The 18,786-nt window shown below is 41.4% G+C and overlaps 1 protein-coding gene across 3 annotated transcripts in view; it reads left to right on the top strand.

Annotated features, from left to right (window-relative positions):
- The window catches only part of dgkh (diacylglycerol kinase, eta), a 79,810-nt gene that overhangs the window by 28,218 nt on the left and 32,806 nt on the right, over positions 1-18,786 (top strand). For all 3 annotated transcript variants that reach the window (XM_075480165.1, XM_075480163.1, XM_075480166.1), the window contains 2 exons: positions 5,907-6,011; positions 7,985-8,117. In XM_075480165.1, coding sequence (XP_075336280.1) covers positions 5,907-6,011; positions 7,985-8,117 — 238 coding nt within the window. The remainder of the gene's footprint in view (positions 1-5,906; positions 6,012-7,984; positions 8,118-18,786) is intronic.

The following is an 18,786-nucleotide window of genomic DNA, read 5'->3' on the forward strand; positions in this document are numbered from 1 at the left end:
AGTCCGCTTTCAATCTACAAGGAGATTCATATCAGTTTTGAACTATGCGCTTGCATTACTCATGTCCTAAGTGCTTTAAGGGAATTATTATTTATAGCAGCTTTGATTGTTCTTCCTTACTGTCTTTTCCATTTTGCTGCAATATACCAGATGAGTGCACCTCTGTCACCAATCCTGTGTTTGAGTGTTTTAAGATGACCGTTGTCCCACGCAGTCTTCAGTGCGTCTCTGGTGGATGGCTTTCTATCTCATCAGATAAATGATTCTGGGGAGTTAGCCACTTTTTGTCGCTACTTGTCATTGCACAACACACACACTTGTCTGATGTATTCATCTGTGAAGGTCAGTCATCAAGAGAGGTTTTTCCGCACCTCAGGGATGCCTAGAGACATTTTTGGAAACAGCCATTCCCTGTTTCCCCTGGCAACCAATCTTATCACTCCTCAGTTCCACACACATTCATCAAAAGACACACACACACACACACACACACACACACACACAGACATGGACACAGTACACCAGCAGAGAAACAGGATGATCTATGTCCGAAGGGATCAATTTGCCTGTGTGCATGCAAGTAGACACTCAAAGGCTCAAGTGTGCGACCACATGCACTCTAATCCTCAGAGTTCCTGGTGGGAAATAAAGATGTATGGTGATGAATGGCTGAGAAAAACAGAGTTCTCTGAAGTGTGAGGAGAGAAAGGCAGCCAGAACAACGGAACTACTTGTAAATGCGGAATGTACCTCCAATACATGCCTCCATACTCCCGGCTGAGAGTTAAACATGCACTGCAAACACACATACGCGTGTGAACAGTAATTAGGGAGTTGTAGTCCCCACTTAAAAAATGAGGAAGGAGGCTGATAGGATTAGTTTTATCATCAAGTGAAGGTGCAGTTTTTAGGTTAAAGTGATCCTGATTTTCACTAAAATTGAATCTTTTCTTTCTTTCTGAGTTTCATGACATTTCGGCCTTTAATCTCTGTCATGTTGCAAACAAATAGATGAATATATGAGTTGGGGAAGGAACTTCATTAGAATGTAAAAGTGTGATTTAAAAACCATTGGAGCTAGAAACGCATGACATAAAAATAAGCTCTTATTTACCATGTCCTTTAATCACTTTTCTCACCAGTTTTCTGACCAATAGAATCTGAGCTCATGTGCTTCGAAAAGTGAAAAATAGCTCTGTTCATTTTTGGGAAAAAAAATCCCTGAATTGAACATGAAACTGTAGGCCACCCAGAAAGATTCTCACAGAGACACACCTGTTAGTTTTGCAAGCCATAAACAAAGTACAACTATTATGAGCAAACACAAGATAAACCCAAACAACAGTCAGAGTCCACGCATCCTGAGTATAAATGTAAACAATCTGGATATTTTCTTGCTTTTGAAATAGAAAATGTGCTTTTTTTGAAGGTGCAAGTTATCATATTTTATTGGTTGTCAGAAAAAGTTGCTGCAAAGAAAAAAAATTGTTCTCAAAGAAGAAGCTGGTGGATTTTCCAGCAGATTCCATTCAAAGGGAGGAAAAAGCCTTTGAATGCCTTTTTTCCCAGTTCACTCTTCGCTCTGCTTACAGATAATAGCAAAGGACTGAGGACCATGGCATCTCAAGCTTTTTTGAAATATGTAGGACTGCAGATAATGAGGAAGCAGTCCAGGTTGCCTGTAAATAAGAAAATGCTATTGACTACATACAAAGTAGACGAAGTAGGACATCGAACACATACCGGAAGAATTAGTGATAAACCACAGAACCCAATCAAACACTGTATTTAATGCATCCAAAGGATGCATGCATGGAAATGATATCACTGTAATACAGCACATACATAAAAGTGGCAGCTACAAGCCTCCTTTTGGGTTATAAATGAAAGACACAACTTTGTTCTGGAAATCTTGAATTATTTTTGATGCCCTTTCATTTTTCTCACTTGAATCTAGAATTAAACTAACTAATTTTAGCTTATTTTTCTTATTAGTTGCTGGATAGCAATTGCAAAGGAAAAGATTATAATCTCTGACAATTCCAAGATATTTCAATTGAGAGACAGACCCAGCAACAGAGCTATGAAAAGTGGTTTTAGATGAAAGATTAGAGTTTTCAGACTTTTGTTGAACTGTTTTAAATGCAAGTTGTAGCTAACTTAGAGCCTGATCAGGTGTAGATGCAGAGTAGTATATCAAGATATCATCTCCATAAAAGTGAAAAGCTGCTTTAAAAACAATACTGTTAAATGTATAAAAATAACAGTAGTCCTAGGACCAGTTCCTGAGGAACACCCTTGGTCATATCGAGGACCCCAGAAGTGGGATACCTTCTGCATGCACACACTGAGACCTGCCAGATTAGTAGTTTTCAAACCTGCGGACAGTGTGATCTGAGAGTCTCATGCTGAATAGTCATTCTTTCAATAATTGATGATCCACAGTATCAAAAGCTAGACAAATCAATAAAGAGATCTTCATAGTGTAACTTTTTATTCAGAGATTCAGTAAAATCATTTGCTACTTCTAAATCTGCTTTTTTATGCTTTGCATTTTCCTAAAACCAGACTGGTGATCAGATCATTTGTTATTAGTAAAATAGAAACTCTTTTAAGAAAAATGAAATATCTTATTATTGTTATTTGTTGGATTTACAGCAAAATGGAAAGTGGCATTCAAAGGTGCTAATACAACATAAAAGATAATTAAAGCATCTCATAAATAATTATACGAACTTTTAATAATCAGACTGAGGAAAGCTGAGGAATACAGTTGTGTCATCATTCAGTGTTCATTGTTAACAGGACGTTTTCACAACTTAATCGATAAATCTTACTGGAACTAAATGTCAAATTCTTATGATGCATAACTACACTAAATGATTTGCTTCTATTCGTTCATCTATCCATTTTCCATACTAGTTTGATCCTATTGCATCCTTAACCACCAATAATAAACTATCCTCATCCGTGAGGGACTGGACTGGAGACCCGAAGAGTCCAAATTTGAGGAAGATGCCATATAACAGCTGTCACAGCTGTCACTTTTTTGTAACCCAGTGCTGCATGTTATACGTTCACAAAATTGCAACCAATTTGCATTGACTGTAATGTGACTGGGCACTAAGCTGCACTTTATTCTTTGGGAGGGTCTAAGGTATGCAGGTTTTTCTGATTAAATACAGTCATGTTCTCTGAAGAAAATTATCTAGTTGGTAACATTTGTCATGCGGCAACTTGTGGCTGTAAACCAGATGGGTAGCTAGCAACATGAGCCCTCATGCAGAAAGAAAAACAGTCCTGCAGCAGATTTAGCTCACCAATACACACAAACACTCATCATGCATATTGCACTCACAGTGATATGGATGTTTGTGTGTACCTGCCATTTTCCACACCTGGTGAGAGCCTCAGGTGCTCACAGTTTCATTCAGTTTTCCTTTGTTTTTGTGAGTATGCTTGTGTGTGCGTGTGCAAGTGTGCGCGTGTGTGTTTACCCTACAGGATGTGTGGACTACACAGTAACACAATTATCCAATTATTGCCAAAGTGGGTGTAATTCAAGAAAAGAATGGACCTCCACAGCAGCTCACTGTAAGGCTTCAAATTGTGGTGAATAGTCAGTCTGAAATGGTGTGTTGGAAAATCGGTGAACACTTTGTGGGAGAATAAGAAGGAAAACAAACTGTGTGCATCACAGTTACACTGAGAGGACACAAAATGGGTCATCGACCCACAAATGTATGAAAGTCTACCGACCCATACTGCAGAGTACTGTAGGTACCTGCATAAAGCTTACTTCATTAGGACCTGAGACACCACCTCAAAATATCGGTGAAGTTAGACCCATAAGTCATATTAAAATGGATGTTTTTATCTTATTTGTGTAATCCAACTTGTGCTCTCTGTATTATATATATTTGTCAGTGTAAATGACTGAATGAGCCGAAGGATTGGACCAGTTAGTTCCTCTTTTCTGACAATGAGGAGACGGATACAGCACCCACGCCCATCCTGAACTAATAAAGTCTGACACAAGGAGATAATGCAACAGTTCCTCCTCATATGTGTATAAATGGAGACTGTGGAGGCTCTCATCTCTATATGTATATAGTCCACTAGTCCATGTGCACATACATAGATAACCCCAGAGAAAGTGTGTTTTGTCTTTATTACAAATTTCCACCACAGCATCGGGTGACATTACTAATGTGATGGTGGCATAGAAGAAAGAATGTATTTTAGCCTTTAACATGATTTTTTTATAACCCAAGCCAAATGGTGTTACTGTCTAAATGCAACCAGGAAGTGACAAAAGTTTTTTTAGTGAAGAGTTGTGGTGGTATTGCCTGACCATAACCTGAAAGTGAAAAAAATGTTTATCTTCTTGGTGTCAAATTGGAGACCCATGGTTGAAAGTGCTGCACATATTGATAGCAAGCCCCCACCTAACCCCCTACCCCTTCATCCTTGAAAGAATTTCATTGCCTTTTAAAGGTAACACTTGAATTTGCTCCAATGTGGAAATGCACAGGTGAATCACATTTTAGAGAGTAAACGTCTTTTACGAGATATGCAGTACCTCATGCCACCTGTAGGGGACAGTACTTCAAGGGACGGCACTGTGGGTTGCATTTATTACAATAGTCATGGTTAGACTTAATCATGTCCTGTACCAAAGGTTGGGTGGCATCCTGAGTCAGATATGACCTGGTTTTCCTTATGTTGTCAGTTGCAAAGAGATATGGCTGAGGGACAGACATGATATCTTCAGAGAGGGAGAGTTTGTCATCAGCTATGAGATCTTACTTTCTTGCAACCTTGTTTGAGGAGCTAGATGAAGAGGTGATTTTTATCCTGATAGTGTGATGAATTATGGGATGAACAATGGTTGAGATGAATCTGACGGGAATAATATATGTGAAATGTTAGTGTCCTTGGATTATATGGGTCAAATGATATATCAGTTTAAGAGGTCTGATAGCAAGTTTCCACAACTATCAAATTTTGTTCGTTGGAGCTCATAAAAGCTTTTTAAATTGTCAGTGAACATTTAGTTTGATTGAAGACTAACATTGGCTTACTGCAGGCTTGTTCAGGAAAGCATGCAGGACTTCTCTCTGGAGAATTTCAAATTAAGCTCTTTATTTTCCCCCTCTGATGTTTTTCTGGCATAATAGATCTTTTTTTCTTTTAGTTTTGTCAGTAATTTCATGTAAATCATGCCAGAAAGGCTTGTTGATTGGACTTTGTTTTAATTCAGAGCACATTTTTGTCCAAGTGTATGCAATCCTGCAAAAGATTGAAATTGCAGATAGTATTTCTCATAGAGGTTGGGAAAAATAAGGATCAGTGGTGGAATGTGTTTATTTATTAGTGAGATGTTGTCTCGAGTGTGCAGTGCCTCTGATCAGCCTCACTGCTCACACTACCATGAACATAGATAACATGAGTTAGAAAGAAGAGATGAGGGCGCATAAATAAGTGATGGGGTGTTGAAAGGGTGCTGTGAGTCTACAGGGACTGTCCTTTAAACACACAGACACACTCACACGAGATGGGGAGACAATGCGGGGAGAGAGGCTTTTCTTCGCCTGTCAGCACATATCTGCCTCACAGCAGGATGGAGAGTGAACAAAAAGACAGGAGAGAAGGGTTGGGGAAAGGATGCTGAAGCGAACTAAACAGCCAAGTCAGAAAGGTGTGAGTGAGCCAGAGTTAATGAGAGGATGGGTGACAAAGAGGGAGGGAGGTTCTCATCCTTTCTCTGCTTTAAAGACGAGCCAAATGCTCTCTCCGCTCAGAGGCACCGTTGGCTGGAGGAGGAAAGCACAGAAAAGGTTACTCTGGTTTCAGCCACAGCATCTGTCTTCACATCCTCACCGTATCCTTACCTCTCCCTCCAGGTGATCACTCCATTCCGTAGGCTCATCCTCTGCGCTGAGAACAGGAAAGAGATGGAGGACTGGATCAGTTCACTCAAGTCCGTCCAGTCGAGAGAGCATTACGAGGTAAGAGCTTTCCAAATAAACACTTTTTGTATGAAAGTGCACGTGTGCAAGGATGGGAGAAGAGACGAGGGAGAAAAAGATGGAGAGGCAGCATCAACAATAGATCAGAGATTAGGCGTAGGCTCTCCTAGTACAGGATGCTGCTTCCAGTAAAAACCCTTTCAGTGTTGAATGAATACTTCCAAAACTTAGCATGTTTTGGTTAAAACAAGACATTTCTGTAATGATATGAAAAGCTTCCAAGCACGAGCACAAAGACACGTGTGGAAGTCAAAGGTGCACAGATGTGTGGGTAGAGTTATAGCAAAGACACCCACACATGGTGATTACAAATGAAATTGAGCTGAGTCTGCAGTTGCCAGTTTTTTTTTTCTTCCTTTGGATAACACACAAGCAGAGAACATATGCTGATGTCTGTCAGCTAAGTTGCAGTGACACTTCTTTTAATGCTCGTCTTTATTGTGAAGGACAGGATCTAGAAAACAGACCAACAGCTTAACAGTTGACTCCCTTGACATTTTATTTTCACAAAAAAAAAAAAAATCTACCATCGCTGTTTGGAATATCCTGATGTCAACATAGATGTAAGCTCTGGGCTGTGCGTTGACAGTGACAGGTTGTGGCAAGCTCTGGGGGAAGCAAAGGGAGCACAGGCAGAAAGCAGCGCTGAATTTTAATGGCTCTGATTTAAGAGGGAAATCTTATATAAGACCCCATCCCGCACCCCCTTTCTTCACTGCAGTGCAGCAGCAACCCCAGAGCTTGCACACCACAGGGTGTACACATGTGCAAACACAAACACACCCCAGCTAAGATCTGAACACGACAGCATCTCATTACTGTTTCTCTCGTGTGGCGCTGCAAGACCGCGAGTGACCCACTTTGCAAGCACCTGTTACAGTTCTACTTACGAAACGCCAACTGCTGCAGACGCAACGCCCACACTGGTACAGTGCGCCATTCACTTTTGCTCCACCGTGTCCATACTCTCATATCCAGACAAGTATCCAGTGGGTCAGGAGCTTTTCATAAATCACGGAGCAACAGAGTCACACTGGTGACAGTTTCTTGGGTCTTATCGTGAGGTTCCTATTACAACACTTGGCAAAACAATTTGGAAGCACCACCACATCAGCTGTTTTATTTATTAAAAAAAGGTCACAGATATGGCAAAAAGAAAAATTTCATTTAATAGCTGAACAGTCCGGCTTTGAGCCAAAGAGCCAAATGTAAACCATCACTAACACCTAAACAGAAGAAAACAAGGTTACAGTGGGCTAAAGAGAAGCAGTCATGGACTGTGGATGATTGGATGAAAGTGATTTTTAAGTGATGCATCACCAATCTGCATTGGATAAGGAGATGATGCTGAAACTTTAATTTGGTGGAGGTTCAATGCAAAATAGAAAGATGTCTGCCTGAAGAAAACAAGCCCATTTCCACAATCACTGATGAAATTGGATTGGTGTCAGGTAGAGGACCAGAAGAGATGGCAGTCAGTACCTCTACAATAGATGTACAGATGGATGCTGAAACTTTGGACACTTTTCTTATTCCAGATAATTGTTTTGGATAATAATGTATCTTGCCACAAAGCAAAGTGTTCAAACCTTTCCTCAGGAAACACATACCTGTATCAACTCAATGATATGGCCAGAAAACAGTTCATTCACATGAATGAACATCCTCCAAGAGGGGTGTTTCCTTATTTTTTGCCAGGTTTTTTTAAGAGAAAGCTTTTATGTAAGGAATGAATTAAACTGAATCTAGTGAGGTGTTTAATTGTGTCTTTTCTTATGAACAGAATTAGTTATTAATTCTATTTTTCACATCAATCAATCAATAAGAACATACAGTTACAGTAACATTCAGTATTGGGAACATGCAAATAGAATATTGTTGTCTTGTTGTGCACTTTTTTTGTGATTGTCATCTCAGTGCTGCCAACCTTGTTTTAACTTCTTCTTTGTCAGACGGCACAGTTTAATGTGGAACATTTCTCAGGGATGCACAACTGGTACGCCTGCTCCCACGCACGGCCCACCTTTTGCAACGTCTGTAAAGATAGTTTGTCTGGGGTCACATCTCATGGCCTCTCCTGCGAAGGTGAGTAAGACGCACACAGACAGACACACACAAAACACCGCTCATCTTTATTGTCACGCTTAGGAATGTTTAAGGGTAATTATGTTTTTATTTTTTCAATCAGGTGTCTTTGCACTTTCTTTCATGGCTCCATAGGTCAGACTAGTTTTGTGTTGTGCAGCTGCACAAGGTGTAGCACATGACAACATGGATGTTGAAGCAAAAAGTGCAGTCTCCCTGCCGCATTCCAAAAGAACCTAGTAAAAGTAACACAGAAATAAGCTGCCTGGGAGTAAAGCTGCAGCTGTGTTGTAAAGAACAAGTGTTTGGGTGTTTCGATCCAACAGGATCTTCATCGTGTTCAAGTTTCACAACACACACAATAGTCTGCCGAGTGCAGCTCTTTCAGAATCATGTGAATCAAGATTTCACAATTCAGGATTCTTTACTATCATTCCAGACCATGCAACTACAGTAGTACCGAATTAAATAGTGTTTCTATGAGGCGATGCGGACATAGCAACAGTAATTCAAAAATAAAACCCCCAAAAGACTTATAAGATAAGACAAACATTGTTTAAGATGTTTAAAGTGCAAATTAGGTGAAAATGTGAATTAGGTGTTTGCACAGATGAAAGGAAGTGGAGAAGCAGGTTCCGATGGTCAGTTTTCAAAGCAGGAATTTACAGTTTCTTTGTATTGTGCAGTAGAAAACACAACAGATAACTGGTCTCTTGTACTCTCCCAAACCCGAAACTTAAACAAAACTTTTGTAATTTTTGGCCTAAAAGTTGATAAAAAAAGCTCAAATCTGATAGAGAGAAGGAAATTGACCTTAATGGAAAAAAAATAATGCAAGCCAATGTGTCTTGGATAAACTAAACAACAATGGAAAAATAGATCCATACGGCTTGGCAGAACAGGACTACTGCTCACGTTCCCACACATTTCATACTGTATTTTTGGATATTAGTGGATGCACTTTGTGAAAGTTTAAAGATTACAAACTCCCAGAGGGTCATGAAGTATTTTGCTTGGGCTTGGTCAAAGATCTATTGGGCAAAAAGGTCCCATTGAGATACAGGATCTCTTCTTCCAAGGAATCCTGGTGAAAATGGCATCAGATGTCCTTGATAAGTTTTAATTTCTTAAATCAGGGGTCCCCAGTCATTAGCGCCATAGACCAGTATAAGTAGTTCAACAAAAACATAAATAAATACCTTGAATAATAAGTTTTGCTTGCTGTTTTCCCTTATCACTCAGCTGGAAAGACATGTCAGGGGTCCCTCTAATTCAATTTCTTGAATTATCGTATTTTGCAATGTTTTATGTGTTTACATGAGGAAAATGTGTGCCGTGTAAATATGATCAAACACTGCGCAATTGCACTGCAAGAGTTTTCTTAGCATAAAACCAGTGTAGTGCTGAAAAAGGTTGGAGACCCCTACTTTAGATGACCAAAGTGCGGGGCAAAGCAGAGGTAGACAGACAGGTAACAAAAACTTATATTAAGCTTAAACAAGCTTATTCCATAGAAAGAAACAAACTAATCCTAAAAGGAAAACAAGAAAAAGGAACGATCATAGACCGACTGACAAAAAGCAATTTAAAAGGTAGAAGTATAAATACTCCAAGGTGTAGGTGAACCGAGTGAGGAAAAGGCAGGTAAACAGAAACGAAGCAATGCTACAATAGACATGGTCGGAGAGAAATGCCTAGTCAAAGGACCATAAGAATGAGTGAAAGAGATAGAAAAAGACAAAGAAGCACAGAAGAAGAAATACAAGGATGCATTTGAAATGCAGTGAAAGCCTCAATTCAGACAAAAGGCTAGAAGAAATCCAGCTGACTGTCAGGCCCAAATTATTAAACAAACACAAAAAGAGACCTGCATTTAGCTTTGTGTTCATTTTAATTATGGAGTTAAAGATAGGCAGCATGTTTTATCATTTATAATAATCATTTGCTATCTTCTTTACTTACAGTGGTCATGTCTGGTAATGTTGGTTGTGTTGAATAAAAATAGACTGAGACATGATTTTACATGTAAATCCTCCAGTCTATGGGTAAAAAAAAAAAAAATCTTAAAGGGACTTTGTAGGTTAGCAGCAGCCTCACTATGAACAAAACAAATCTTTTAAAACAATTATTCATGTAAATCCTAATTTTTTAGCTGCATGGAGCCTGTGCTTGTTGCCCAGATAAAAACGTTTTCTACACCAAAGCTCTACGAAAAAATGGAGAATGCGAAGTCAATTAATGGGAAATACACATATTTTTTTCTTACAAAACTCCCTGTAACCCTCTGAGTTTTGTAGCATCTCTCGCTAATTTCTGCATCCCAACACAAGGACTTCCTGCTCTCTGTTTAAACATCACACACACTGTAGTGCGGCATCAGATCATTTGGAGGTGCAAAGCCTGGGAGCTGGAAGGCCTATAGATAATTTGGGAAGGTATATGTTGCGTAATAACTTCCCCGAAGGAGGAAATGTCTCTGTCTCTAATGTCTGTCCAAGTGCAGCAGATTGGATTTTCTGAAGCCAGCATGAGTCTTAGAAATGCTCTGGCTTGTGGAGTGGGATGCCCGTCAGACTCACCGCTTGAAGTGCAGGAGAAGAAAAGAGCTAGCGGGCAACTGGCATGAGCACTACGCCAGCATATGAGCTCATGTCAGCCTGCATCCATAAGCTTCTGTGACATACTGTGTGTTAGATAATAGTTGACTCAGCCTACTTATTTTTTTTATAGCATTTCAAGCATTTCTGTTTACCATTTACAGAAAAAAAAAACTGCTAAAGGATTGTGTGAATGACGCCACATCTCCTCACCTTATCTGTTAGAGAGCTGTGAGGTGGAGAATGGAGTTGACAAGGGTGGATGAGACTATTTTTTTGCTTGCTTTTAGCTGGTGTTAAGTGGCAGTGACAGGCAGCAGACCATAATGAGCACCATCTGCATATCATCTTGTGCTAATTTTGCTGATGTTCACCTGTGAGGGGGGGCATTTGAGTCTCAACCCTCGCATGTGTGTAAGTGTGAAGGCAGTAAGAGCCTCTCCACTCAGAGCTCATTATCATCCGCAATGAGGACATCTTGTATCAAGAGTTACAAGTGAAAGAGAAATGAACAAATCTTAAAGCAATATACAGATAGTATAAAACATGAAGGAGATACAAATCAGATAACAGTGCCTTCATCACAAATTAGAATAAAGCTGCTACAGAACTCTGTCATAGGAAGTCATCCTTTAAGCTCAGTTGAGGTGCAGTATGCAGTATCTTATCTATTTCTAAGACTGCACTCCTCTGGAAACCGATCTCTGATGTTCTGGAATCTGTTGCTGTCAGTCTCCCAGTTTTTCGGGGTCACAGTGCAGATTGCTCCCATGACCCCTTGCACCACCGCTGCCTTCACTTTTGACATCTCTTCTATCTCCTCTATCAGCCCTGGTATTTTTCAAGCTTCTCGGGTTCCTTTTCCCTGGGATTGATACATCTGTTGCTACTGACTTCTTCTGCTATATTTCAGGGTCTTCTAACCCCATACTAGGCGCAGATGTTCCTGTACACTATTCCAGCCACTTGGTTATGGTGTTGCATGTGTTCTATACCTGCCTACACCTTACACCCTGCAGTAATGCGTTGGACTGTCTCGGGGACATCTTTACACAGCACAGTTCTTGTGCTGCCATGATTAGTGCCTCCAGTATGTCTTTCAGACCAGCCTGGATTTAGCTACTAGTAGGGTGTCTGGATATCAGCTATTTCTTTAGTCATCCAACCATGGCTGGTTGGCGTAATGGTGGTGCTGCTGCTCTTGAAACATAAGAGAAGTGGTTCAAATTCTGGTCAGGGTGAGCCCTCAGCCACCGACGTCAGTATCTACATGAGCAGGAGACATATAAGCATGCCTTGCTGGCTCGGATTTCATTAGGATTAACAAAGTCTGTGTCAGGTGTTGAGGGACCAGGATGTACTGGTGAGAATTGGCCCAAGACATATTCTCCTGTGAGAGGGGCTGTATGCAGCCTGTGGATACTTCAAATCCTAACATCTAAGCTATACAGCTTAATAGATTTGGCATCAAATTAGGACAAACTGATGTTGCCACATTTTGTTTTCTGCAAAAGATAAGATATTTCAAAATGACCGGACCTACAGGATTGTTGTACATGCTGTATGTCACCCACCTGCAACAAACTCCATCCATCCATCCATCATCTTCCGCTGGTCCGGGGATCGGGTCGCGGGGGCAGCAGCTTGAGCAAAGAGACCCAGACGTCCCTGTCCCCGGCCACTTCCTCCAGCTCTTCCGGGGGGACCCCGAGGCGTTCCCAGGCCAGCCGAGAAACATAGTCTCTCCAACGTGTCCTGGGTCTTCCCCGGGGCCTCCTCCCAGTGGGACGGGCCCGGAACACCTCACCGGGGAGGCGTCCAGGAGGCATTCTCACTAGATGCCCGAGCCACCTCATCTGACTCCTCTCGATGCGGAGGAGCAGAGGTTCTACTCCGAGCCCCTCCCGGATGACCGAGCTTCAAACCCTATCTCTAAGGGAGAGCCCAGACACCCTGCGGAGGAAACTCATTTCGGCCGCTTGTATTCGCGATCTCGTTCTTTCGGTCACTACCCACAGCTCGTGACCATAGGTGAGGATAGGAACATAGACTGACCGGTAAATCGAGAGCTTCGCCTTCTGGCTCAGCTCCTTCTTCACCACGACGGGCCGGTGCAGAGCCCGCATCACTGCAGACGCCGCACCGATCCGTTTGTCAATCTCCTGCTCCATTCGTCCCTCACTCGTGAACAAGACCCCGAGATACTTGAACTCCTCCACTTGGGGAAGGATCTCATTCCCCACCCGGAGAGAGCATTCCACCCTTTTCCGGCCGAAGACCATGGTCTCGGATTTGGAGGTGCTGATTCTCATCCCAGCCGCTTCACACTCGGCTGCAAACCGCTCCAGTGAGAGCTGAAGGTCACGGCCTGAGGACGCCAACAGAACCAAATCGTCCGCAAAAAGCAGAGACCCGATTCTGAGGTCGCCAAACCGGACCCCCTCAACGCCCTGGCTGCGCCTAGAAATTCTGTCCATAAAAATTATGAACAGAATCGGTGACAAAGGGCAGCCCTGACGGAGTCCAACCCTCACAGGAAACATGTCCGACTTACTGCCGGCAATGCGGACCAAACTCTGACACCGGTCATACAGAGACCGGACAGCCCATATCAAGGAGTCCAGCACTCCATACTCCCGGAGCACCCCCCACAAGAGTCCCCGAGGGACACGGTCGAACGCCTTCTCCAAGTCCACGAAACACATGTAGACCGGTTGGGCGAACTCCCATGCTCCCTCCAGGATCCTGCGGAGGGTATAGAGCTGGTCCACTGTTCCACGGCCAGGACGAAAACCACACTGCACCTCCTGAATCCGAGATTCGACTATCCGTCGGATCCTCCTCTCCAGTACCCCCGAAAAGACCTTACCAGGGAGGCTGAGGAGTGTGATCCCCCTATAGTTGGAACACACCCTCCGGTCCCCCTTTTTAAAGAGGGGCAACAAACTGTTGTGTAAAATAAATTTTAAGAAATCCCACCATATCCAAAAACCTTGACATCTGATTACATTTTGTATATCCAAACACATTTTCCTTGTCGATCAAAGAAAATAAAATTGTTGAATAGGGCTGTCGCGGTTGAGGAATTCCCCCTGTGGTGAGTCAGGGCGGCTCAATATTGCGATATGCGATATTATTGCGCCATCTTTTTTTTATTTTTTATCTATCTATGTAGCAAATTCGTTTGTTAATTACTAAATTACTAAACTCATTGCAATATTTCCTCTGAAACATAGCACTTACACATTTAAAAAAGGTTATAAAAAGACATGGCAACTTTATAACACTTTATTTTATTGAAAGCAGAACAAAGGGCGGTAACGGCACAGATGCGAGATGCAAGTTGTTTCTCCTACGGATTGAACTTAAAAACAGAATTCAGGAGAAGACTGAAGTTGAACTTTTAAATGCAAATAAAATATGAAATGAACTAAAAAAACAAGTGCCTGTTTTGTTTTTTGTTTTTTAAATTAAGTATACAAAGTGAGATGTACCAGGCACTATTTCACACACACACAAAATTATACCACAGTAGCAAACGGCACCATCTCCTCAACCAGATACCGTGTAACAGCACCTGTTAGGCGTTTATGTCTGTCACTGTCTCTCCAAGTTGTCGGCTCGCCCCAACATGAGCTGCTCCGCGACTCTGTGTGGCAGGAGGCGGCGGCAACCGTGCCGCAATAGCCGGATGATAGCTTGCTAGGTGAGCCTTTAAATAATTTGTTTTCCCTCGTTTTACTTGAACCGTTTTTCGGCAGATTTTACAAATCGCCTCGTTTAAATTGGCTGGTTCACCCTTTTCATTTGGTTGAAAGCCGAAATGCTCCCAAAGGGGCGAAGTAACATTTGCTTTCGATACTAGTGCGGCTTCCATTTTCTCTATCTAAAGTGTGTTAAGTTGTGGCGAGATCAGGTCAGGTGCGGTGATGAAAAAGTAGTTCGTCAAAACGATCGTCAAACTTCTGCTGGAAAGCATATTTTGCTCAAATTTTTTTTGTGGAACATCTATGAACAACAGTGACCACTCGGTAAGTTTCAAAGCTTTGCAAAACGAACGTTTAATGTTGCTAATAGGACCGTGCGCATGTAGATTGAAACCTGCACGGACGCTATCGAAAATACGTGCGGTGATCGCGGTGACCCATCATGAAGCGCGGTGGGCGTCATCATATCGCGATATTTCATTTTTGCGGTTATTGCGACAGCCCTATTGTTGAAAGGGTTTTCGCTCATATGAAGCAGCAAAAATGTTGTAGCACAACTAGTTTGAATCAATTTGCCTGACTGGACACCCCCATCCTGCCATTTGATAAGGTTGATGCTAATGGCCCTGTCACACTGTTGCGTATGGCACTAGCGTATGAAAATTATCACTCATACGCTGGTATACGCTGACATACGCCAGGGGAACGTTAGGCATAGGTTGTATACGTTTCAAGCACGCTGGCATACGTTGGCATACGTTGGCATACGCTGAGGCAGAAATAAATTTTTGAACATGCTCAAAACTTTTGTGCGTATGGTTAATACGCTGAGCATACGCTAGGCATACGCTGAATACGCTAGAGGTACGATATAGGTACGTTACTGATAGGTCGAGAACGCTGGACATAAATTACCATATGTTGGCATGAAGGTGTACCGTACAGCTAGCGTATTTATAGCCTCCGCCCGTCTGCCGCCTCCATCTCCGCCAGACGGGCGGAGATGGAGGCGGCAGACGGGCGACGATTCACGGGAGCGGTCAGGAGGAGGAGTTGGGGATGTTGATCGCTCAGAAGCATGTAACTCATCAGCCGCAGGTGCATCAGGCATTTCAGCAGGTTTGGGTGAGAATGATTCTTGTGTTTTTTTGCCTTTTCCTCAGCCCAGGGCCCGGGCAAACGACGATTGCTTCTTGGGAGGCATGATCGAGATGAATGTCTCGAGAGATGTTGATAGCGCGTCGTCTACTGCAATAATGGAGCAATGTGGAAAGGCTGCTGAGTTAATGGCGTTGCCCCTGGCAACCAATAGCGTCTTCTACCAACATGGCCGACCGGCCGACCGGAGTCACGTGACTCCTCATTCTCAATAGGCGCGTTGAAACGTACGCTGGGCATGCGCAGTTCATATGCTACTCATACGCTAGTCATTCTTTATTTTCAAGGACTTTTCGTGCGTATGATTAATTTTCATACGCAACTCATACGCTTCTCTCATACGCAACAGTGTGACAGGGCCTTTAAACATGCAGCTCTAATCTGAGTCATTTTCTATGTGGACACGACTCTTTTGTTACTAACCTTATGCAGGTTGGAAACAACAGAAGTTGTTAAGCACTGTCCAGTAGTAGCCTACTGATGTCTGGCTTACATCTAAATGCAAGGCCGTGAAAAGGATGACCAGGGGAAATGAGAGGAAGAAAGTGGATAAGAAGAACAAGTAGGAGAGAGCGAGAGAGTGTTTCTATTAATCTTTGAGACCATCCAGCCAAACAGTTCCACAGCAATCATGGTGGCTTAAATTTCCCTTCGATTTCCTGAACAGGACAGTCAGTGGGGATTGATTTGTGCTACCTAACCACACACACAATCACACGCATGCAGACAAATACTTCTGCCTTTCTGTCTATATTTTCTTCCAGTCTGGCTTGTGAATGCTCAGGGTTCTGCCTGGCCATTAACAGCACTTGGTATCATGTCCTCTGAGTTCTCTTAATGTTCTGCTAATGCGCTCTAACAGCATTTAGCGGTAAACTAGATTGAAACATTGATTGTTCCTCCCGGATATGACTGACTTGTAGTATCTGTGTAGACTGGCTAATGACAACATTGTGTGTATGTCCGTTTGCTGTATGAGCAAGGGTGGGGTTGCTGGAAGAAAAGTTCCCCAGAGTGTAGACATTATTCATGATTTCACTAAGTGCCTCATCTCTTACTGGAGGACAAGGCGAGAGCAAGCTCTATCTGTCTGTACATCTTCATGAAAAAACATTCATGCTATATTTACATTTCTCTTGTTTCACATTCAGAGCAGACGGCATTAAGCACATTTAAGTCAGTGCTTTTCCTCTTAGCCATTATGACTGAAACTTAGTAAATGGAAATGACAGGATGGATGTTAAATGGCATCTGAGGTTTTGTTTACCCCGATTATCTTCAGCTAAGATATATACTCAATGTTACTTAATGTATTTCAGAGGAACTATTTAATGACAAGATTTATTATAGACTCATATATGTCCAGGAATACAAAGTTCAAGCCAGAAAAAGTAAAGCTAAGCTCATGGCATAAACACTGGAGGTAAGGGAGAAACAGATCATCTAGCTCCATGCAGTCATGAAGAAAGCTGAAGCTCACTAGATAAAATATAATTTGTCTATATTTTAAACAAAATGGCTATCGACTATTCATGTTTTTAATAGGACAATAGGCTCCATGAAGTCGCTGCATCCAGCCAAAAATTAATCACACTTTGGTTTTGTAAAGATTTAATAAACAGGAAATGATGTAGCGCTTTGAACCTTTTTGCTAATCAGCTGACGTTTAACAGACAATTAGAACAATACCAACAATCCTCACATCTAACTCTCGGCAACAAATCAACTAGCATAAGCAATTGAATTTGCAGATATTCTGCAGTAATTTGATCTTAACCCTTTTACATTCCTATGAAATGGGTTATTTTTACTTTACATCTCTGCATAACCATTTAAAGTTTAAACATTTCACGATAATGCCATGTCTTGATTAGCCCATGATAATGACATCATTGTTGCATTTAATTTTTGTAATATGTAATGATGATAATCTATCTATCTATCTATCTATCTATCTATCTATCTATCTATCTATCTATCTATCTATCTATCTATCTATCTATCTATCTATCTATCTATCTATAAATATATGTAAGGTAAAATCAGAAAAGGCTTTCCAATAAAAGTAAGGTTTGAAGAGGAGATTTAAAAGAAAACACTAACTAACTCTGCTGACATGATCTCCTCAGGTAGCTCATTCCAGAGTTTAAGGGCTTTGACAGCTAAATCTGTGTCACCTCTGGCCTTAAACCGTGTCTCTGGAACAATTAGAAGTCCTCTGCCAGAGGATCTCAGTCTACAAACAGGGTCATCTGGTTTTTAAAGGTCAGATAAATAAGGTGAAAAGTCACAAAGGGCTTTAAAAGTCAATAGTTAGCTCTTAAAATCAGTTCTAAAGCATACGGGTAGCCAGTGCAAGAAGACTAAAGAGGGACTAAGATGCCTTTTTAATACAGGCGAATTCTCAAATAAAGCTGCTCCATATTTTTCTGTTTTTGTTGTCAGATGTTGAAACAAGCCTGCATTTGTGACTGAAAAGTATTCAATTAGGACCGTGTGTTAACCTGTGGTTACTATCAGCATTTTAACACTGCCGCTCTTATCTGATTAAAACTATCTGTTTTTATAAGCACACTGTCTTCTGATAAAACCACCATCCACAGAAGTTAAAGACCGTGTCCGTGCTGTGATTTCGGTTCAAATTATATAAGTGATAATCATTCAGAGAAAAAGTTAGAAGCTACAAGAATGTTTCAAATTTTTTCTCAGACAGTCCGCGGCCTCCAGGATGACACCTAAAGGAACACCTAAAAAATGACTTCTTTGTCATAGTTGGGGGAAATACTGTTTATAGGTGACATAAAGAGCAAGCCATATGATATAAAAATACTAAAGCAACAAATTTGAATTCATTTGAATGTTTTGTCATGGTATTTTTTCTAAATTTTTTTAACCTCCACTTGAAAAGTATCTCCTAGTTTTAGTGAGCCCGTTGCTCAGCAACAGTTTGACATTGGGTTGCAGGAAAGACTTTGAGAGGTTTATTAGATTTTGAATTTTCTGCACAGATAACATGTTGGACCTCTCAGAATGATTATTGAATTATCCCGCTTTTTATGATGCTTTTTTCCTGGGAATCTTCTGGATTAACTTGTTTCAGAATTAGATTGTGTTGAGATTCCTTCTGTCCTGTGTTGACAAATTTGACTTTCACTGGAATAGAAGCCTTCTGTCTTCTACTACTAAAAATATATTTTCTTTGAAATG

Source organism: Odontesthes bonariensis, chromosome 12 (assembly GCF_027942865.1).
Source record: "Odontesthes bonariensis isolate fOdoBon6 chromosome 12, fOdoBon6.hap1, whole genome shotgun sequence".
NCBI lineage: Eukaryota > Metazoa > Chordata > Actinopteri > Atheriniformes > Atherinopsidae > Odontesthes > Odontesthes bonariensis.